The following is a 23,310-nucleotide window of genomic DNA, read 5'->3' as shown; positions in this document are numbered from 1 at the left end:
CTTTGATTGGCTTCCCTCCCCCACCATAAAGAAACAGGCCCAGAGAGGACTTCCGGTGAGGTTGGGGCCTGAGCGAGGCCCGTGTGGGGAGGCGCCCTTGCAGTGCGGGAAGCGCAGATTCCTGTCTGGCCACCTCCGGCTCCTCCTGCTTGCCCTCGCCGGGCCGCGCGTAACAGGCGGGGGTTGCGAGAGGCGGGAAAGGAGGCGAGGCGATGGCGGCAGCTGCTGGCGGGTTCAGGTCGGTACCCCTGGCCCCCGCTCCCTCCTCTGCAGCCCCCGCGCGCTCAAGGCGGGAGCGGCTTCCCTCCCGCTCGTCTCCCGGCCATTGCCCCCCAATCTCCGGGAGGCCCCGGCCTGGAGATGGCAACCCTGGCTGCGGGGTGGCATGATAGAGGCGTACAAGATTCTGCATGGGATGGAGAGGGGAGAGAGAGAAGTCCTTTTCTCCCTTTCTCACAATACAAGAACTCGTGGGCATTCGATGCAATTGCTGAGCAGTCGGGTTAGAACGGATAAAAGGAAGTCCTTCTTCACCCAAAGGGTGATTAACACGTGGAATTCACTGCCACAGGAGGTGGTGGCGGCCACAAGCATAGCCAGCTTCAAGAGGGGATTGGATAAAAATATGGAGCCAGAGGTCCATCAGTGGCTGTTAGCCACAGTGTGTGTGTGTATGTATGTATATACATATATATGTGTGTGTGTGTGTGTGTGTGTGTATATATATATATATATATATATATATATATATATATATATATATATATATATATATATATATATATATAGGCCACTGTGTGATACAGAGTGTTGGACGGGATGGGCTATTGGCCTGATCCAACATGGCTTCTCTTATGTTCTGGCTTTGAAGGAGCAAGGGAACCTCCAGGCTCTTGGTTGGGTTGCCAAGTCCTCTTCGTCCCAAAATTAAAAATATCCCAAACACCCCTCCTCCTCCTCCCCGGGAAATGCTTTCAGCTCAAAATCCCTATTAAAAGCTTGTGTAGAGAAATGGTGTTATGGGCATGTCTGCTTGGGAATGCATTTTGTCTTTCAATCTGGTTTGTTTCAGAACTGTGGAACCTTTGGAGTATTACAGGAGGTTCTTGGTGAGTACAACGTGTGTATTTATTTGGGTTTCCCCGTAAACATAGCTGCACCTATATTTTTCAGTTTGATGGGAGCACCTGGGGCTGCCCAGTTCAATGAACTCTAAAAATCATGATGACTAGAAATACATTTGGGGCTGTATTTCTATCCATTTAGTTGTCTCCCTGTATTCAGCATGAATGCGAAGTTAGGCTTTTATGCCCAACTGCAGCTCAGGCGATTTCTCTCTTTGCTCTCCTCACTCCAATTGAGTGACTTGTGTGGCTGTTGCTCTGTGTGGGACCCGTGGTGTTGGGTAGAAGGGGTGCTGAGTGAGGAGGGGGAATGTTGGTCTGCTGTTAGACTCCTGGATCCAACCTGTGAGCTGCACTCTTTTCTCTAAACCAAGTTTCCCAGCTTGGCCCTCTTCCTTCCAAAACATTATGATTTGAACGCAACAAGAAGTGGTGGCTTGCTGCCACTGTGGAAGTCTTCGTTGACCCATACACTGGAAGAGGAGGAATAGGGTGGGAAGCCAAGGACCCCCTGCCTCCTTCAAGGCATAAGAAATCACAGTAATTGATGTTAAGATCGATGTTCCCTCTTGTCAAGCATGCTATTTCTATATGCTATTTCTAAAGGTGTTTAGCAGACAAGCCAGATACAAAGCAGAATGCCCCTCTTGCTCCCCCCCCCTCTTTTTCTTCTTCTAACCAAAGGGTGCATAATAAATCCATCGGGACCCAGGATGTTTAGAGTAACCTTGTATTAACGGTGTAGAGTGCCTCTCCCCCAGATTCACACAGCCAGAGAATGTGTGAGAAAGGGAGATGTTTTTATTAGCTGACATTCCTTAGTCATAAAAGAGATACTAGTGAGTAGCCTTTGAACCCTCAACTCAATTTGCATCTTTATGTTATTCTTTTGAAGCTATCTGTAACCTATCCTTTTGAAGTGTGCATATAAGTTACTATTCAATGCTGCATACGTCATTACTTCCAAGGAGTCCGTCCTTGGGCAAGCTATGGAGTTTTTACAATAAAGCAGCTTTTGATTAAAGAACAAAAGCTTGATTATTGAGAAATATCGATGCTTGACACCTCTAAGCTGTGGAGTCTTGTGAGCAGAAATTCTACTTTGTGAACTACTGGCATTAACGTTGTGAGCTATTGGCATTAAAGTTGTGAGCTGCTGCATAAATTAGTTTGCTCTGGGGCCATTTTTCCTGAGCTGAGACAAAAATGTGTGAGCTGGAAGCTAAAAAATTGTGAGCTAGCTCGCACTAACTGAGCTTAGAAGGAACATTGGTTAAGATGGTTCTTCAAACTAGAAGAGAATAAACTGGATCAGACATCTAGTTGCCCTTCCATTTGGCTCCCATTGGTGGACCTCCTGATGGCCTCTGGGTTTTGGCCACCATGTGATGCAGCATTTCAGAAGAGATGGGTCATTGGCTTGATCCAATATGGCTTCCGTTATGTTCTTATTGTATAGCATGCCTATCATTGAGTCACATTTAGCGGCAAGCAGATAAAATAGGATCTGTTTAGTGTGACTGTGTGTGTCTGACTTTTTTTTAAAAAAATGATATACTTTTTAGAAAGAAAACTGTCGCCCTGACGGGAGGGAGCTTGGTGAATTCCGGACCACCACTGTCAATGTCGGTGAGTGGAGGTGGAGAAAGGACTCTCTGGCCACTCTCTGAAAGGACTAGGGAGGATATTCTGGTCTAGGCACCAATGATAGTTTTAATGTACCTCACCTCTACTGGCACCATCTATTTGAATGTGATCTGCCTTATGGTGTTTGCAAAGGCAACTCATTTGGGAGGCGTAAAGGATGCGACTGAATCCAAGGTCAGGACATTCAAGGATTGTTGCTTTTAGCAACAGATATATTTAATCAAGGGCTTGACTCTTTTGTCAAAATGAATGAGAAATCAAAGGGCTTTGCTTAGGCACATCAAAGACTTTTGATAGGGATACAATGTCACCTTTTCCTTCCAGTGGCTGTCTTCTGCTCAAATATTCCCCTTTTTTAGGTCAGCCAATTATTAGCTGATTTCAGGGGCTGCTGGAAACCCTGAAGTTCCTTTTTTGTTTCCTCCCAATTTCTTTTTAAAACCCTTAATTTTCTCTTTCTGCATCTCAGTGTCTAGCCTCTCACTGATTTGAACAAAGTTCCCATTTCTTTGTATTAAGATTTCTTTGTATTTCTTTGTACAAAGATCCCGTTTCTTTGTATTAAAGAAGCATGTGGCTGATGTTACTCTTAGGTGGAGAAAGGGTCTTGATTTATTGCAGAATTTCCAGACAGGTATTGGGGTGGTGGGGGGGTTGTTTTCAGCAGGAGCGTTCGGGGCATTTTGGTTTGCTGCAGGAAGGGGTAGGTTGGGAAGCCCTGCTCCTCAGAAAGAAATGATTTCTCTCCAGAAATCTCTCTCTTTTTTTTGTTTGGCCCTTCACAACTTGCTTCTGATTTCTTGCAGAATTGTTGAAAGGCGGGTTTGCAAGAAAGTGAATGTTCTGTCTTGATCCTTTAAAAATCCTTCTGGTGCTCTGTATTCTGTGAGAAGTGATGGGGCTTTTGGCCTACTCTGTGAAAGGCGTTTTCACAGAGAGACAGAATGGTAGAATTACAGTTCTTAACTTAGATTTGGTAAAGGCGCTTTTTTCCTGTTCCCAGGTTCCATTACTACCGCAGATGGTTCTGCCCTTGTGAAGCTAGGAAACACGACTGTGATATGCGGCATAAAAGCGGTGAGTGCGTGGACTCAGAATGGCTTTAAAGATGACCTGGGCCATGATGGAGTCACAGAAACATTTTTCCTCCTTCGCTCTGTGGGTGTAAAATCTCAGTGCTGATGTATGCTGATGGTACGGTAATGATGTCTTTTACTGAGATTGGCCTTAGAGGGATACTGTTGAATCTGGCTGCTTATTGTGAAAGGGAGAAACAGAGAATTAACTATGATAAGACAAAATGTTTCGTTTTTGGCAACAGCAGAATTAAGCATTGCATGGTTTCTCAATGCCCAGTTAATAGAACAATGTTATTGTTTCAGATATCTGGGCATTGTATATTAAGAGTCTCTGTCCTGGAAGGGACACCTTAATCCAACCTCATTGTCTCCTGGCCACTGAGGGGGGCTGTTTTAAGATTCCTTTACTAAAAAACAGGGAAGAATAAAGTTAGAATCCAGTAGCATCTTTAAGACCCAACAGTTTTATTCAAGATATAAACGTGTGTGCACACACGACCTTGAATAAAACTTTGTTGGTCTTACAGTGGCTACGGGACTCTTAACTTGATTCTGTTGCTTTAGAGCAACACGGCTGCCCACCTGGATCTAAAAGGGGCCATTAGCTGCCACCGTGCTTAAAATATTCCAACGCTCAGGCCTTTTTTTGGAGTAGGAATGCAGTTCCGTCTGTTTAGTGTGACTGTGTGTGTCTGACTATTTTTTTAAATGATAAACTTTTTAGAAAGAAAACTGTTGGCCTGACGGGAGGGAGCTTGGCGGAGAGCCCGTTTGGTGTAGTGGTGAAGTGTGCGGACTGTTACCTGGGAGAACCGGGTTTGATTCCCCACTCCTCCACTTGCACCTGCTGGAATGGCCTTGGGTCAGCCATAGCTCTGGCAGAGGTTGTCCTTGAAAGGGCAGCTGCTGTGAGAGCCCTCTCCAGCCCCACCCACCTCACAGGGTGTCTGTTGTGGGGGAGGAAGGGAAAGGAGATTGTAGGCCGTTCTGAGACTCTGTCCTTGAAAGGGCAGCTGCTGTGAGAGCCCTCTCCAGCCCCACCCACCTCACTGGGTGTCTGTTATGGTGGAGGAAGGGAAAGGAGATTGTAGGCCGTTCTGAGACTCTATCCTTGAAGGGGCAGCTGCTGTGAGAGCCCTCTCAGCCCCACCCACCTCACAGGGTGTCTGTTGTGGGGGAGGAAGGGAAAGGAGATTGTGAGCTGCTCTGAGACTGTCCTTGAAGGGGCAGCTGCTGTGAGAGCCCTCTCCAGCCCCACCCACCTCACAGGGTGTCTGTTGTGGGGGAGGAAGGGAAAGGAGATTGTGAGCTGCTCTGAGACTGTCCTTGAAGGGGCAGCTGCTGTGAGAGCCCTCTCCAGCCCCACCCACCTCACAGGGTGTCTGTTGTGGGGGAGGAAGGGAAAGGAGATTGTGAGCCGCTCTGAGACTGTCCTTGAAGGGGCAGCTGCTGGGAGAGCCCTCTCCAGCCCCACCCACCTCACAGGGTGTCTGTTGTGGGGGAGGAAGGGAAAGGAGATTGTGAGCCGCTCTGAGATTCTTCGGAGTGGAGGGCGGGATATAAATCCGATATCTTCTTCTTCTGGCTTGGCATCGGGTGTGTGGCCTGATTCAATTCCACCTGATATCCATAACCTGATAAACACCGAGATTTCACTTGCTGCAGAAAGTATGGAAGACAAGTAATAGAATATGCACAGGCTTTCAGCAGTTGTGTAGACCTGTTGTTTAAACGGGGCAATGTAGCAGGGCCCAAATGTGATTGTGGTGCAGCCTATTTTCCATCTGCCACAGGAATGGGATGTGAGCCTTGTAATTTCCAGGGAGATGTGAGAGAGCTCTTTGAACTCTCCCCAGATGTGATTGAGTGGAGTGAAAATTTAGATATTAGTATTTAGGGAGGTTGCTAGTCGGTCTGCATACCCCTTGTATCAACTTGCTGTGTCTAACTGCCATACAGTAAATAAATAGTGCATGCGCAGGAAAGCTTATACCCAGAATTAATCTTTGTTGGTCATACAGGTGCCGCTGAACTCACACTTTGTTCAGTGGGCCAATCTGTTGTCCTCCACTGTGCAGACATATTCTCTCCCTCCTTTGTAGGTCATGAGTAAATCATGGGCTATAAGTAAAATCCATAACCAGCTCCTTGAATCCTATGCTACTTGTGATATCAGCTTAGCAGACTTCTCTACATAGTTCACTTCAGATAAGAAAAAAAATTACCTCATTATTTAAGTGGTCTTATTAATACATCTTTAGGGAATGCATTTACATGTGTACGTTTCCAGACCATGCTTTCTGCCTGTCTTTTCAGCAGATTTTACAAAATCCTCATGGGGCAATGGCTTTGCCAGTGCAGTTATGATTGAGTCGAAGATTCTAAGCATTATGTTTTATACTGCCCTCTCTATGGCAGTTAGGGTTGCCAAGTCCAATTCAAGAAATATCTGGAAACTTTGGGGGTGGAGCCAGGAGACTTTGGGGGTGGAGCCAGGAAACATTGGGGTGGAGCCAAGATCAAGGCTGTGACAAGCATAATTGAACTCCAAAGGGGGTTCTGGCCATCACATTAAAAGGGACAGCACACCTTTTCAATTCCTTCCTGCCACAGGAAATAATGAAGGATAGGGGCACCTTCTTTTGGGGCACATAGAATTGGACCCCCTGGTCCAATATTTTTTAAACTTGGGGGGTATTTTGGGGAGAGGCACTAGATGCTATACTAAAAATTTGGTGCCTCTACCCCAAAAAACAGCCCCCCAGAGCCCCAGATACCCACAGATGAATTCTCCATGATTTCTGCTGTGTTCCCAGCAGACATTTCCCTCCCCTCCCCCCGCTTTCTGATGACTTTGAAGCGGGGGGAGGGTCTCCAAATCGGGGGATCCCCTGCCCCCACCTGGGGATTGGCAGCCCTAATGGCAGTATAAGAACTTAATCGTTGAGTCAGTTTATTATTAATTTTTCATGCTCTGATGAGGAGTTCATTAACCTTGTATTGGTAGCTGCACTTCCTTATGGTACTCTTCCAATAGCGACTTTTTATGTTCTTGTCTATTAAAACTAGGAAGAACTTTTATTTCCTGTTCTCAACAAGGTTTAAATTGTAGTCCCAAATTTTAAGCTGTGTTGAGTATTAGGTATATTTTAAATAATGATTGGATGGCATTTATAGTTTTTATTTGTATTTCCATACGTCTTAATGTTACTTATTTATAGTATGTTTTTTGTATGTGTCTGTATTAGATGCTAATGTTACGTTATGTTATGAATGTTCAGACCTACAGTTACAACATTAAAATTGATTTATTTCAGTTTAATGTTGTAACTTTAGGTCTGAACATTCATAGCATAACGTAACATGAATGTTCAGACCAGCAGTTGCGACATTAAACTGAAATAAATACCAGACAGAGAGGAATTTCTGCAAAAATTATTTGAAGCCGCAGAGATGGATGCATTAACTACAAGATTAAGATATGGAAATTTGCAAGAATGCAGAAAGACTTGGGAACCATTATATGTTTTTGGCGAGAAGTCTGGGAATTAGTTTGAGAAAATAGGATTTATGTGATGGTAGTGACCTTTAAGCTCCTTGGCTGGATGGGTGGTTAGTGGTTGGTATGGATGATTGTATGTATTTGATTGTTAGTAGGTTGTTTATAATTGTATGTGATTGTACGGAACTAATAAACGGACCTTTTAGATTAAAAAAAACCCCCAACAACATTAAACTGATTTATTTAAAAGCTACTGCACCTTTAGGTTTCAGGGACTGATTGGATTTCAGCTAGGATTTCCTCTCTGGTCTGCTCTATTGGCAGCCTTGTTACGCTGCAGAAGAGCAGAATGAAGATGGGCATTGAAGCAGAATCTTCCTGTTACTTTCCCGTAGTGCTGCTTTTGGAGAGCTGAGATGATGAAGCGGGGCTTGGCAGCCGTGTTCTCTTTGAGCCGACTTGATCAGAGGGGGTGGCCTGCACTTACCTGTTGAGAGTATGAAAAAAGAGAACGGGACAGATGTGCCGAAATGTTCATCTTCTGCTTTCCGTGTGTTTGCCATTTGGCCTTACAGCAGAACCGTAGTGGGTGGGAACGAGTGGGAAGCCTGGGGCTTGTCTCCATTAAACTGCTCGGCAGGCAGAATCACTTCTGTTTGGTGGAGGCACTGCAGTCGTCTTTCAAAAGTGAAAATCTGTGTCCTGCCGAGTGTGGCTCCGTGGTGTTCCCTTTTGGGGATCTCTTAGGGCAGGGGTCCCCAACCTCTGGGCACCTCTGGAATTCTGCCACAGCATACTTTCCACCACACACTGAAGATCCTTGTGCTGCAGTGGCAGCTGCTGCCAAAGCAAATGTTTTTGTTTAAAAAATCTGTACAGACAATGAATTCTCTTGTGGGCTGTCAGAAGCCTTGCTGGGCAAAAGCCCCCCCCCCCCCATTTTCCAGGAAAGATGTTGGCCGGTGCCATGATGGGCGACCCCTGATGCATGGCTTGTGCGCACAACATCGGAGAGCACCAGAGAATATTATTGGCTGAACTATTATTTCCAGTGTATTAAATGCTGCGTGTTAAACATTGGATGCTGTTCTGTATCTCTTGGGGTTAAAAAGAAATGAAAATTAATATTCTAGAGCAAGGCATTTTGGGGGATGTTATTTGAAAAGGTGAGCATAGGAAATGCCCCCCCCCCTTAAAATATGGATGCTGTGGTAAAGATGAATATTCTTGTGGGAGGGACGGTGGCTCACTGGCAGAACATCTGCTTGGGAAGCAGAAAGTCCCAGGTTCAATCCCCGGCATCTGCACTAAAAAAAGGTCCAGGCAAATAGACGTGAAAAGCCTCAGCTTGAGACCCTGGAGAGCCGCTGCCAGTCTGAGAAGACAAGACTGACTTTGATGGACCCAGGGTCTGATTCAGTATAAGGCAGCTTCATATGTTCAAATATTTTGGGGAGGGATGGTGGCTCAGTGGTAGACCATCTGCTTGGGAAGCAGAAGGTCCCAGGTTCAATCCCCGGCATCTCCAACTCAAAAGGGTCCAGGCAAGTAGGCGTAAAAAAACCTCAGCTTGAGACCCTGGAGAGCCGCTGCCAGTCTGAGAAGACAAGACTGACTTTGATGGACCCAGGGTCTGATTCAGTATAAGGCAGCTTCATATGTTCAAATATTTTGGGGAGGGATGGTGGCTCAGTGGTATCTGCTTGGGAAGCAGAAGGTCCCAGGTTCAATCCCCGGCATCTCCAACTCAAAAGGGTCCAGGCAAGTAGATGTGAAAAACCTCAGCTTGAGACCCTGGAGAGCCGCTGCCAGTCTGAGAAAACAAGACTGACTTTGATGGACTGAGGGTCTGATTCAGTATAAGGCAGCTTCATATGTTCATATGTTTGTAAGAAAAAGTCACATTTTCATTTAAGAAGGCTTTTCAGTTTGGTCTTGTATCAGATTTTTAGTGAATACGAGGAAATTGGAAACAATCCATGTTGTTTTAGTGAAGGTCAGATTAGTTTTTAGAAAATCAATTCAAGTTCCAATTAAATACATAAAGAAGATGATATTGGATTTATATCCCGCCCTCCACTCCGAAGAGTCTCAGAGTGGCTCACAATCTCCTTTATCTTCCTCCCCCACAACAGACACCCTGTGAGGTGGGTGGGGCTGGAGAGGGCTCTCACAGCAACTGCCCTTTCAAGGACAACCTCTGCCAGAGCTATGGCTGACCCAAGGCCATGCTAGCAGGTGCAAGTGGAGGAGTGGGGAATCAAACCCGGTTCTCCCAGATAAGAGTCCGCACACTTAACCACTACACCAAACTGGCTCTCCAGATAAAAAAGTATTTTTATCTGTCTCCGTTCCCAAACTGTACATTAAGACAAATTCAAGGAACGCTGTTTCTTATTTATTTATCAGCTATGTTTCGGAATAATAACACTTTATGGAGGACGTTAATAAATGCTGGTCATAACCTTTAAAGCCCTATATGGCCTGGAACCTGCCTAACTGCAGGACTGCCTCCCCCCATACATACCCCAGAGAGCACTACGTTTGGGGTCGCAAAATCATCTTACGATCCCTGGACCGAAAGAAGCTCGATTGTCCACCGCCGGAGCTCCCGCTCTGTGGAATGCCCTCCCCGAAAACATCAGGGCTCCGCGGGACCTGCCACAGTTCTGCCGGGCCTGTAAGACGGAACTGTTCGAGCTCGCTTTCCACGGTTAAGGGGGAGTGGCTGTTTTTCCACAGCGCCGACAATGTCACTGAACCGATATAATTGAAACCAGAATATCAGCATACAATGTCCTAGCAGCTGAGAGCAAGTACCAAATTAAAGTCCTGTCTTCCTTTGGAAATTTTTCTAATTGTAATCCAAGCAATTGTATGCGCAGCTTTGGAAACAAAGAAAAATACCAGAGAAATGGGATTGGATTGTGCAAGTTTTATCGTGGAGTGAAATGGACAAATTAACGAAAACTTTAAAAGACTATGACTTAGACTTGTTTAAAAAGGAGTGGAAGAAATTCAAAGGATATATGGAGAAAGAGTGGAACATAAAAAGACATTGGACAATTTTTTAGTATTAATTAAAAGTATTATATTTTGATAGATTAGTGGTACCTTTAGAATTGAATTCAAATTTGTAACTTCGGGGAAGTCAAGATTGGAGGGGGGGGGTGAAATATCATATGGTTTAGTGTAAGAAAAAGATAATTAAATATTGTAACCATGTGTTATTAATAAGTTGTTAAAACACGAAACCAGAATATCAGAATAACCAGAACGTCGATGCGCATCTTGGACTTTTAACGACTGTAAAATGTATGGAGATGGTTTTATTCTGTCTTTAATATTTGATGTTGCTTTTTAACTGTTGTTCTCCACCCTGAGCCCGTCAGGGGAGGGCGGGATATAAATAAACAAAAAACAAATAAACGTGTGATAAAAGAAACAAAAATGAACATGAATAAAACAGTTAATTAGCTATGAACCATAGCGTAACAACAGCAACCGTTGGCGTTCTAAAACAGGTATATACATAGATTCTGTGAGCATTAATGTAATCATCTTTTTAAACTTCCATTTTTTCCCCTCCACATACGGTCCCTACAGGAATTTGCAGTGCCGCCTGTTGATTCCAGCAATAAGGGATATATTGGTAAGGTTTTTTTCTACCTACTCCCCCCCCCCCCTTGGAATTGCCAATCATTTTTCAGTGCAACAGATTCAGGTGGAGAGCTGTGTTGGTCTAAAGCGCTAGAACAAAGTTTGAATCCAGCGGCACATTTAAGACAAAGTTTTATTCAAGGCATGAGCTTTTGTGTGTACGCACACCTCTTCAGATGCATTGAAAGAGACCCCCTCGAGCCTTACATTTGGTGGTGGGGATTAGTTGGAGTCAAGATGCATAAGGAATTGAGTGAAAAGGATAGCTAAGATTGGATTAAAAGATAAAGGTAAACCCCTGTGCAACCACCAGTCGTTTTCATGGCAGACTTTTTACGGGGTGGGGGGTGGGGTGTTGCCATTGCCTTCCCCAGTCATCTCCACTTCCCCCCCCCAGCAAGCTGGGGACTCATTTTACCGACCTCGGAAGGATGGAAGGCTGAGTCAACCTCGAGCTGGCTACCTGAACCCAACTTCTGTAGGGATCGAACTTACAATATTGCTGTTATCTATATTTAGTTACACTTATTGCTCCGTTACTGACACATCTTGACTTCCTTCCTGGCAACTACCCTCCCCCCACCTTCTCTCTTCCTGCATGTAAGGCTTGAGGAAGTCTGGTTGAATGTATCTGAAGAAGTGTGCATCTGCACAAGGTAAGTCACTCAGTTCTCACTTAGACCCAGGATTAAACTCTGTCGGTCTTCCAAGCGTCACTGGACTCAGCCTTTGTTCAGGCATCTGAAGAAGTTCAGGCGTATGCACCCACAATTAAACTTTGTTGGACTTAAAAGATGCCACTGGACTCACATTTTATTTTCCAGCCCAGTTTGCCATCAGAACTTGAAGTTTCCTGGTCATGTTACAACATTTCTCTTATACAGCTCTCTTATACAGATCTCAGAGTAATCAGTCGTTGATTTGAAACAAAGTATGATTTATTGATAATCCAAGTTGCTTCTATTGAGCTAGGTATTGGAACTGATACATAGTAACCAGCCAGTATGGTGTAGTGGTTAAGTGCACGGACTCTTATCTGGGAGCACCGGGTTTGATTCCTCACTCCTCCACTTGCACCTGCTGAGATGGCCTTGGGTCAGCCATAGCTCTGGCAGAGGTTGTCCTGGAAAGGGCAGCTGCTGTGAGAGCCCTCTCCAGCCCCACCCACCTCACAGGGTGTCTGTTGTGGGGGAGGAAGGTAAAGGAGATTGTGAGCCGCTCTGAGACTCTTCGGAGTGGAGGGCGGGATATAAATCCAATTTCTTCATCTTCTAACAGTGGAAGGCATACTTACAGATGGCACATCAAAGGTTTCCTAAACAAAGCTACATTCTCTAAACAATGCTGTATTCACATGTGAATCTTCACATGGTCAACTTCTTATCTCCCCTGTGGTTTCTTTTCCTGGGACCAGGCCGGAGAACCTGTCCCTGGAGGCGCTTATCTTCAAAGAGTAAATTCCTGCATTTGTTAGTAAGAGCGAGAGAGACAAAAGAGGCGCGAACTACACTCTGGCTATTCCCTGCTTTGATGTGCCCAGCTTAGTTCATGGTTAGTAACATTCATGGAGCTTCATAGATACATTCAGTTAGCATCAAACTATTAGAAAGAAAGATTCACATTGCTTGACAACAGCTTGCTCTAAGTAGGCTCCTACTATGTAATTTTGCATCATTTAATGCATCGTGTTACGCTTTGCTTCGGTTCTGTTTTTTTTTTTTTTATTGTTGGTTGGTTCTACAACCCTAATCCTATTGCATTTTCTGTTGACCCATCGAGCTGGTTGTATCGACTCACTCTGTATTATCTCGCCTCGAGTCTCAGCAACAACTGTGGACTGTAAAAAAGAAAGAAATTAGCAGTTCAGTTCTGGAGCGAGTATTGGTTCTGCTCTAAAACCACTGTGATCTGCTTCAGGGATGAAACGTCAGCTTCCCGCTTCTAAGAACTTTAAATTATTTGGAGCCATTTTAAAAATGCTCTAATTGGACAAGGCAGCTGACCTTGGCTCATACTGCTAGTGGAAGTGCTCCCTCCGGTCTAAGCACTGAGAGCTCCGAGACAAGACACTGCTCCTCGCTTCAGACGTCGTCGTTCTGTTGTCAGCCAAGGAATCTTTCAATCTTGTTTCCAAAATCCTCTGGACTAACCGCGATGAGAGGTTCAATCAGGGTTCCCCAGTCCATGGGTGGTGCCTATGAAGAAATTCCTTGGCTCCCCCCAGGTGTTTTTAGAAAGTGGGTAGGGCTTTTGCCTGGCATGGCTTCTGATTGGCCATTGGAGGTTTGATTGTCCTTGGCAGCCGCTGCCACCACAACACAGGAATCTTTGCTTGGGATGGAAGGTAAACTGCAGCAGCCCTTTTGTGGCTAGTTCAGCCTCCTGCAGCAGCTGTTTTGTGGCAGCCATTTTGTGGCTGTGCCCCACCACAGTGTCAGAATTCCAAAGGCGCCAGCAGGCTCAAAAAAGGGTTTGGGGACCTTTGGGTTAGATTGTGCTTCCAGTTCTTCTGATGTTATCTTTTGTTGCTTTTATTCTTTTTCATTTTAACGTTAATTTTTTCATTTTACGTTAATTTTTAGCCTCCAATATGGTACGTTTAAAAACGTCCCTTTTATCCTTAAGAGATGAGGAGAAGAATTCAGGCTCGTTTACTTCCCAAACGACAGGTTCCAGGCATAACAGACTGAAGGATGTATTGTGCACTGCTAGCTGTTTTCTGTTCAACTTCCATCTGTGATTTATTTGTAACGACTCTGCCCCCTCAGTTCCTAATGTGGATCTGCCACCGCTCTGTTCGTCAAGATTTCGACCGGGACCGCCAGGGGAAGAGGCTCAGGCAGCGAGTCAGTTTATGGCCGACGTGATTGAAAAGTAAGAAACGGCGGGTGTGCCATAATTTGTTCGATGAAATTGTGTTCCCGAGTTGGATTTTTCTCTTCACTGTGTCACTGTTTTAGTTCACAGGTAGTAAGGAAAGAAGATCTGTGCATTGTAGATGGGAAGGTTAGTAAAAAGTCGAATCTTTACCGTGGCCGTTAAAGGGGGCTGGATGCACTTTCTGTTTGAGTCCTGTTTGGTTTGAGGATTGGCTGTGGGGGGGACGGGGGGCGGGGGGGACGACCCTCTGGACCAGCCTCCTCGGGACCGTTTCCACTTAGCCCAGAAGGAAGGATCACTTTGCACCGCAACACTTTATGCAGCATCTTTCTCTCGCTTATCTAAAACAACGGAACATGGTGTTTATCTGAATCTATAGCCCCATCAAGAAGCAAACCAAAGACAAAAACCAACAAGGGAGGCTGTTCTCCTTTCCTGTAGGTCTGATAATCGGGGCTGCTCAGAGACATAAAACATACTTTTGTTAGGAAACAGGCAGTAAACATAGACGACAGAATTAGCCCCATAAAGGGCAGGCGCCTCCAACCTCTGAATTTTGATGACGGGCAGGATCCAGCAGCACATTTTGGCAGAAGGAGCAGTCTCCACTGGCAGAGTGTGATCTTCCCGCCTCGCCCCTTCTGATGCAACTAAAAACACTTCCCGAAAGCTGCCCTGGACTACAGCCAGGGAGGGTGTGTGTGTGTGTTATGCAAGTTGTAAATGGACTGTGCGTTTGTGCGTTCAGCGCCATCCAGTTGTTTTGGACATGTGATTCATTTGTCCCCCGTTTTTCTCCCCAAGGAGAACCCAAAGCCACCGCCATCATTCTCTTCTTCTCCCTTTAAAGCTCACAACGACCCTGTGAGGTAGGTTAGGCTGAGAGCAAGTCACCCAGAGAGCTTCCATGTCAAGCATGGGTCTCCCAGCTCTTCATATTAACCATTAGGGCTCTCTTATGACAACCCTGTGAAGCAATGTCTTCCAAACCAGCTTATCATTAACAGCCTTGCTTAGATCTTGCATGCAGAGGGTCCTTGTGGCTGCCTTGAAAGAGAGCCCATCCATATCCTGTGGGGCCTTCTGTCAAACATGCCATTTCTATATGCAATTTCTAATGGTGTTCCACAGGCCAGCCAGATACAAAGCAGAACACTCTTCATGCTCTCTCTCTCCCTTCCCCCCTGCTTTCTCCTTCTAACCAAAGGGTGCATGATAAATCCATCTGGACCCAGGATGTTTAGAGTAACCTTGTGCTAATGGTGTAGAGTGCCTCTCCCCCAGATTCACACAGCCAGGTCTTATCGGTTCCCAGAGAATGTATGAGAAAGGGAGATGTTCACCCCCATGTCGCTGTCAAGCATCGATATTTCTCAATAATCATTTTGTTCTTTTAATCAAAAGTTGCTGTATTGTAAAACTCCATAGCTTAGTCAAGGACGGAATCCTTGGAAGTAATGACGCACACAGCATTGAATAGTTACTTATAGGAAAACTTCAAAAGGATAACATACAGATGCAATTTGAGTCACGGGTTCAAAGACTACTAGCTAGTATCTCTTTTATGGCTAAGGAATGCAAGCTAATAAAAACATCTCCCTTTCTCACACTTTCTCTGAGAACAGGTAAGACCTGGCTGTGTGAATCTGGGGGAGAGGCGCTCTACACAGTTACTGCAAGGTTAACTTAAACATCCTGGGTCCAGATGGATTTATCATGCACCCTTTTGTCACAAAGGTGGGGGGGGGGCATAGGCCATGGTGGTGTTCTGCTTTATATCTGGCCTGTCTATTAGGTACGTAGAAATAGCATGCTTGACAGTCACTGGATTCCCCCTGTGGTTTCTTCTTCACCAAGTCTTGGTTCTGGGCACTTGAGGCAGGGCTGTCTTTCTCCTGGACCCCTCTATTCCAGAACAGCCTCACCACAGAGACTCAGCTGGTGTCGAGCAAAAGACTTGCTTGTCTGCGCATGCTTTCTGTGGAATATTTTGAGTGTGATTTTAATGAGAGATCGTTGTTCCTAATTGTTCATAAGCTTCTTTTGAGTGCTGGAAACTGTGATAGAAGCTGTTTATAATAAAAAAAACCCAGGATGCAGTCCTTTGAGGGAGGGGGGAGTTTCTCATTCAGTAGTACGTTTGCAGCACTGTCGGGGCCGCTGCTGCTGATGGGAGCAAATCAAACAAATACCAAGAATAAACATTTGGGAGAGAGCCCAAGCGAGCTTATGGGATTGTTGTGCCTGTCGGTGCGGGTGTTAGCAGAGAGAGCTGTGTGATGTGCTCAGCGGCGAGCCCCAGGAAAGAAGTGAGCCAGACACCTGCAGCTAGTGCTAAAGTAGTGTATTTACAATATATACAACTCGTGCTCCCTAGTGCAGTCAAATACATCAGACACAGGACCAAAGTGCTCCGCCAGCAAGTGTACTCTCGAAGAGAGACCTGTGCATCGCGAGCACAGTCCATTTATAGTTCTGTCAGCCAATCCTGGCAGTCCACAGTCATGCTGACTCAGCAGGTCCTTTCCACCTGTCTTCAGCCGGCCCAAACCGGCCTGTAGATAAGGTCACTGTGACCTAGCATGCCAGCTACATCACCTGCTGTCATAACAGAGCTGTCAAACTGTGTTAAGATAGATTCCATTACTGACAGTGTCCACGTTCCCCCGAGCATTGCCTGGGGAAGTGAAATGTGTGGTTTGTCCGGTAATACAGTAGGCATGGTTTATTTATGCTGTCTCCCTCCTCTTTGTTGCCTTCAAGCAGAGGTCCCCAACCAGCTAGAGCCTGCAGACACCTTTTGGAATTTTAGAAGGGGAGGTGGGGCTGAACTCAAAATGGCAGCTGCAGAGGTGGGGCCAAACAATACCTCCCTCCTCGCTTTCCAAAATAAGTGCATCAGAGGATTAAAAAGAGATGGAAGCAAGGGAGGGGATCAAAAAGAAACAAAGGAAAGCCCAAGGGGGGGAGGGAGGGAGAAAGGGAAGGGGCAGAGATAAAAAGAACAAAAAATGGAAGGGGAAATAGAGCCACAAATCCAAGGAAAGCCCAAGCACTTACCAGTTATCTTCTAGTTAAAAAAACCCCTTTCCTTTGGTGAAGGCAGCCAGTCACAAGCCTTGTTTTACAGTGGTCCTCTCCATGTTTCGGGAAGCTCCAGTTCTGCCTTAAGGCGTCCCGCTCCTAACCACCCCCCCCCCCAGCCGTGTCATGGGATCTCAGAGTGCCCCCGAACACATTGTCACCTGAACCAGGCATCTTGAGGTTTTGATCAGCCTGATCTTGAACACTTGCTGCGGTTTGTGTTCCTGTAGAATCATGGTAGCGTCGCAGCCCCAGCCGTTTTTGGAAAGCTCTGGTGATGTAGTGCCGGGTAGGCCTCATTGTGTTCATTGATGGGACAGCAGCCATCTTAGTGTTCATTGATGGGACAGCAGCCATCTTAGACTGGAAATGAGCTGACTGAAAGCACAGGACTTTAACTGAGGGAAGAGATGTTTCCTTTCCTTGAAGCGTATTCCTCAGCGCTCAATCTTGTTGTGGCACCTTTCAAGTCCCATTTGTGTTTGGGTTTTTTTAACATCTCTACCCCTTATTTCCTCAGCTGGCTTGGGTCCTGTACTGCGATATGATATGCTTGGACTACGATGGGAACCTTCTGGATGCCTGCATGTGTGCTCTGCTGGCAGCTTTAAAGAATGGTAAGGTGGCTTATTTTCACAGGCTGCGTGTGCAGATGCTGGTTTTCCTCTGACTGAGGGTTTCATTAGAACATTTATGCACTATTTTACCTCTTGCTTCAAGAGAGATAGGAGCTTTGGGGAGGGACGGTGGCTCAGTGGTAGAGCATCTGCTTGGGAAGCAGAAGGTCCCAGGTTCAATCCCTGGCATCTCCAAAAAAGGGTCCAGGCAAAGAGGTGGGAAAAAACTCAGCTTGAGACCCTGGAGAGCCGCTGCCAGTCTGAGTAGACGATACTGACTTTGATGGACCCAGGGGGGTCTGATTCAGTATAAGGCAGCTTCATATGTTCATATGTTCCACTGAGGGCCGACCTTTTCTACCAGCTCAGACCCTTGCGAAAGGAGGGGGCCTCCTGTTGTTTTGATTGATTACAGACTGTGTGATAAAGAGTCAGTTGGTCTGAAGCAACAGAACACAATATGAGCCCAGTGGGCACCTTTAAGACCTAGCAAAGTTTTATTCTGAACATAAGCTTTCATGTGCATAGTATCTGAAGGGTGAATGCACATGGAAGTTTGTACCCAGAATTAAACTTCATGGTGCCGGTGGACTCACTTTGTTCTAGACCAGGGGTTGCTAAACTGGCTTGGGAGCTACTCCCCCCTCCCTCAAAGGACTGCATCCTGGTTTTTTTTTATTATAAAAAGCTTCTATCACAGTTTCCAGCGGTCAAGCTCCCACCATCCTGTCAGCCGGCTTGGAGGAAGGCATTTCTCTTTAAGTAATTTCTTCAAGCCAAGCCAGCCAGCAGCTTGGAGAATTTAAAGTTGAAGTTGCTTTCTTTCCCCCTCCCCCTATCTATTTGTCTCCCTCCCTTGTGGCTCTCAGACATCCGTCGTTCATGTCTTGTGGCTTTCAAACGTCTGGCTTTATTCTGTTTGGCGCTTACATTAAACGTGTTTGGCCGCCCTTGTTCTGAGAGCTGAGAGTTTCTAAGGGTCACCCAAACAGTGCTCCTTGACATGATCGCCTCTCCCCTTGCATCTCTTGGGGGGGGGGGTGCATTTCTCCCCAGCCCCTCTTGTTACTCTGACAGCTGCTCCTCTTCTCTCCCCTCCCCCATGATCTTACCACTTGCTCAGAATTTGCTTTTGTTATTTCAGTGCAGTTGCCTGCTGTTCACATAAATGAAGAAACTGGTTTAGCAGAAGTCAACCTGAAAGAAAAGACTCCTTTGACTGTCAGGAAGGAACCGGTGGCTGCATCGTTTGTGCTGTTTGAGTAAGTAGGTAACTTTGCAGAAGTTTAGAGTGTCAAGGAATGTTGATTGGCTGGGCTTTTTTTGTAGCAGGGACTCCTTTGTATATTAGAAGAAAAAGAAGAATTGCAGATTTTTACCCCGCCCTTCTCTCTGAATCAGAGACTCAGAGCGGCTCACAATCTCCTGTGTCTTCTCCCCCCACAACAGTCACCCTGTGAGGTGGGTGGGGCTAAGAGGGCTCTCACAGCAGCTGCCCTTTCAAGGACAACTCTGCCAGAGCTATGGCTGACCCAAGGCCATTCCAGCAGGTGCAAGTGGAGGAGTGGGGAATCAAACCCGGTTCTCCCAGATAAGAGTCCCCACACTTAACCACTACACCAAACTGGCTCTCACTATTAGGCCACACACCCCTGATGGAGCTAATCCTCCAAGAGCATACAGGGCTTACTGTAAGCTCTTGGAGGATTGGCTACATCAAGGGGTATGTGGCCTAATATGCAATGGCATTCCTGCTACAAAAAAAGCCCCGTTGATTGGAATGATGAAACAGTAGCGTATATGTGGTACTGCAAATCTCCACCTGTCTCAAACTTCACTCCAGCCATGTGGCTTTTACTCAGGGAACTGGACGTGCGCAAGAATATGCATGGGCACCAATGAACATGGCTTTGCATCAGGTCTCTAGTGCCTTTCTTGGCACACGAGTTTTTAAAAAGTGGGTGGAGTCAAGTGGGGTTTTTGCCCATCAAGGCTCCTAATTGGTCACTGAAGATCAGAACATAAGAGAAGCCCTGTTGGATCAGGCCAGTGGCCCATCCAGTCCAACACTCTGGGTCACATAAGAACATAAGAGAAGCCATGTTGGATCAGGCAATGGCCCATCCAGTCCAACACTCTGTGTCACATAAGAACATAAGAGAAGCCATGTTGGATCAGGCCAATGGCCCATCCAGTCCAACACTCTGTGTCACATAAGAACATAAGAGAAGCCATGTTGGATCAGGCCAATGGCCCATCCAGTCCAACACTCTGTGTCACATAAGAACATAAGAGCAGCCATGTTGGATCAGGCCACTGGCCTATCCAGTCCAACACTCTGTGTCACGTAAGAACATAAGAGCAGCCATGTTGGATCAGGCCAATGGCCCATCCAGTCCAACACTCTGTGTCACGTAAGAACATAAGAGAAACCATGTTGGATCAGGCCAATGGCCCATCCAGTCCAACACTCTGTGTCACACAGTGGCCAAAAAAAAGGAGGTTCACAATTGGGGTTAGAAGCCCTTCCACTTTGCCCCCCCCCCCCTCCAAGCACCAAGAATATAGAGCATCCCTGCCCTAGACAGTTCCAACAATACGCTGTGGCTTATAGCCACTGATGGACCTCTGCTCCATATTTTTATCCAAACCCCTCTAGAAGCTGGCTATTCTTGTAGCCGCCACCAAGTCCTGTGGCAGTGAGTTCCGCATGTTAATCACCCTTTGGGTGAAGACGGACTTCCTTTTATCCGTTCTAACCCGACTGCTCAGCAATTTCATTGAATGCCCACGAGTTCTTGTATCGTGATTGGCTGTGTGGATTTTTTTTTAAAGTTCCTTTGGCAGCAGCTTGTATTGCAGCACAGAAATCTTACATTTGGTCAAGCAGTGAAGCTGTATGTATGCAAGAAAATGTTTTCTGAAACCATGTGTTCATTTTAGAAAAGTATCCTGTGAAATTAGGGTTAGCCATATTTTGAAAAGCAAAAAAAAAAAAGACATATTTTCCAAATGACTACTTCAAGCAGGCCATAATTACTAACTAGGAATAGTCCAAATCCTAACCTTAAAAACCCCTAAAGAGACCACTTTCACCAGCTTTTTAAAAAGGGACCAAAAGAGGACGTATCCTCTAAAGCAGGGGTCCTCAAACTTTTCAAATAGGGGGCCAGTTCACTGTCCCTCAGACTGTTGGAGGGCCGGACTGCCGTTACTGTACAAGGCCGCGGGCCGTCAGTTCTCCGTCTTCTGCATCTCTCTCCCTTCCCCACACCACACACCCCGGCCTGGGAACTCACCTCACCTCGGTATCGCCTCACACTCTGTCTCCGCCGCCTCAGCCCAGTGCCGGAAGTGTGCGTTGCTAATGCAAGTTTAGGTTGAACGTCACTTCCGGTCTGATTTTGCCATAACCCGGCGGGCCGCAGGTTGAGGACCCCTGCTCTAAAGAGAGGACATCTGTAATCCTCCTTAAACAGATCGTCTGCCTGAAACGTTGAAGACTCACTCCCTGCCTTTTTGGGGCTGGCTCTACCTCCTGTGGCAGTCGTGTTGGAAAGACCTCTTAGGCTGAGAGAAAGATCCCAGTCTCCTGACGGAAAACATTTCCGATTCATAACTCTCAGTTGTACCACACGGCATTGTTTCCGAGGAGACTGGTAGTGTGTGTTCTTCCCCAAATGCTCCAAGCCGGGAGGAGGGGAGGAGTAGAGAATTCTTAGGTTGTTCCAGTTCTCACAGTTAAGGTGTGACAAACTCATTTTAAACAAGACAGTTGTCAGTGAACAAAGGAGGCAATGAGCAGTTTTCTTTTCGGACCTGCGTAAATATCTGTGCTTGGAAGGTTCTGCTTCCTGGAGAGAGGAATTCTGCACTAATGCAAAATGGAAGCAGGTGTGTAACAGTCCGAAGGAGGGCTGCCAGACAGCTTTCTTGGCTTGTTTCCTTGAGGGCACACAAACAGCATTTCTCACTGTTCAGGGCTAGATCAGAGGAATCATCATTAGCGTGGAAACGCCACACTGTTTGTGGTTCTTTGGTGCTCCAATCTGTAATCCCCGATTTTATTCCACATTAATCCTGCTGGGTGCTTCTTGACTGTCATACAAATAGTTGAGGGAGGGGGTTTAATATTCTCTTCGTTACTCTTTTCATGTGGTGCTGTCTACTTGAGGGTTGCGGAGGGTGGGTGAGATCTGTGTGAACTGCTAGTATCACCACATTTAAGTGTATTTCAACTCTGGTTGTGTGTGTGTGTGCACTCAAAAGCTCACTGGTGATTGTTGACCCAACTGCAGAAGAGGAGGACTTGGCGACCGGCACAGTCACAATCGTCACTGATGAGGAAGGCAAACTGTGTTCTGTTCATAAACCAGGTACTGTGTCAAAAGCGCTACAAAAAAATTGCTTCGCTTGCCTTAGAATAAGTGATCCTGTGCAGCTGCCTTGTACCGAATCAGACCCCCCCCCCCCCCCCCCGTTCATCAGTCAATATTGTGTGCTCAGATGGGAGGGCTTTATCATCACCTTCTGCCAGATCTTTTAACTGGAGATTGAACCTGGGACCTTCTGCATGCCAAGCAGATGCTCTGAGTCATGGCCCCTCCCCCCCAAGTATTTCACTGGGAATATTGTTGGAGTTTCAACTGCAGTTCTGCATATTTGTGTCCACTGCAGCCTCCAGGCAGAGATCCCTCTTGGTGGCTGTGCTCGTTCCCAAGTAGGGATGGTTCACAATGGTGCTAACACCACCTTCCTGTTCTAGCTCAAGTTCCAGTCAGTTGCTTTGAAAAACAAGGGAGAGATCAGCTCAGTTATTTCTGGGGTGTGTGTGATGCTTGTTGTCATTTTTTATTATGAACGCCCACTTAATTCATTTGGTTAAATTTCTCATTTGTTGGACAATATGGATTCAAAGTCCATTAAAAGAAAAGCAGCAGTATTCTTTTTTTAAACAATGGGATGATGTTATGAGCGTGTGCTATCAAATGTGTTCTGAAAACAAAGATGTTCTTAAAATCGATCCAGGCACGATAGACCTGTCAGTGTTCGAAATGAAAGCTGGGGTCCTTGCTGACAATGTGTTTTGTTCACTTGCTCATTAGGCGGGAGTGCGCTGACGGGGGCCAAACTTCAAGACTGCATTGGCCGCACAAAGACGAGACACAAGGAAGTGAAGAAGCTGCTGGATAAGTTGGCCACAAGCGTAGAGGCGACGTAGGCAATCTATCGGGTCCCATTTGGAAAGCAGAATTTGTTAGATGTATATTTGCTACAGCACACAGAAACTGGTTATTTCAAATGCTGCGTTTATAAAGTCATAGCAAAATATTTTTCCACTGTGGAATATAATAAAATCCTGTCTCTGAGCAATTCATTTTAATGATTTACAGCAATAGACTTTTAAATCATTTTTTTTTGGGGGGGGGGGGGAGGAGTTATCCCACAAATGTTTGGGTTGCGTGCCCCCTCCCAGCGTCATCTCAAATTCAACTTTGCCAGTAAACTTGCCGCTGATTCAAGCAACATTTAAAATTCCTTTTAAAAATAAATATACACAACAGTAAAATGCAAGTTCTTGGATTCCGGGAGCACTGATGGGCTTCCTATTTTTTGATTGGCTGCCGGAAGGACGAGGCTGGGGCGGAACCGCCAGAGCTGCTGCTGTAGCCGTTTGGTGCTCCAAGAATTGTAACTGCTGTTGGAAGAGGAAGAAG

General features: G+C 46.0%; 1 protein-coding gene across 1 annotated transcript; it reads left to right on the top strand.

The window, feature by feature from the left end:
• Positions 1–53: 53 nt before the first annotated feature.
• On the top strand, positions 54–22,947 carry EXOSC8 (exosome component 8). The gene is made up of 11 exons (XM_060236777.1): positions 54–238; positions 1,073–1,109; positions 2,690–2,753; positions 3,775–3,848; positions 10,959–11,004; positions 13,781–13,886; positions 13,973–14,018; positions 17,497–17,593; positions 18,738–18,855; positions 21,863–21,969; positions 22,699–22,947. The coding sequence occupies exons 1-11, from the start codon at positions 213–215 to the stop codon at positions 22,812–22,814; spliced, it is 837 nt and encodes a 278-aa protein (XP_060092760.1). The 5' UTR covers positions 54–212; the 3' UTR covers positions 22,815–22,947.
• The last annotated feature ends 363 nt before the right edge of the window (positions 22,948–23,310 follow it).

Source organism: Heteronotia binoei, chromosome 4 (genome assembly GCF_032191835.1).
Source record: "Heteronotia binoei isolate CCM8104 ecotype False Entrance Well chromosome 4, APGP_CSIRO_Hbin_v1, whole genome shotgun sequence".
In the NCBI taxonomy this organism is placed as follows: domain Eukaryota; kingdom Metazoa; phylum Chordata; class Lepidosauria; order Squamata; family Gekkonidae; genus Heteronotia; species Heteronotia binoei.
Note: the sequence above shows the minus strand (reverse complement) of the source record. Positions and strands in the feature narration are given on the sequence as shown.

Coding starts and splice junctions, on each gene's coding strand:
- EXOSC8 (XM_060236777.1), top strand. CDS start 213: ATGGCGGCAGCTGCTGGCGGGTTCAG. Junction 14,019..17,496: donor TGTGCATTGTAGATGGGAAG/GTTAGTAAAAAG, acceptor TTATTTCCTCAG/CTGGCTTGGGTCCTGTACTG. Junction 18,856..21,862: donor GCATCGTTTGTGCTGTTTGA/GTAAGTAGGTAA, acceptor TGCACTCAAAAG/CTCACTGGTGATTGTTGACC.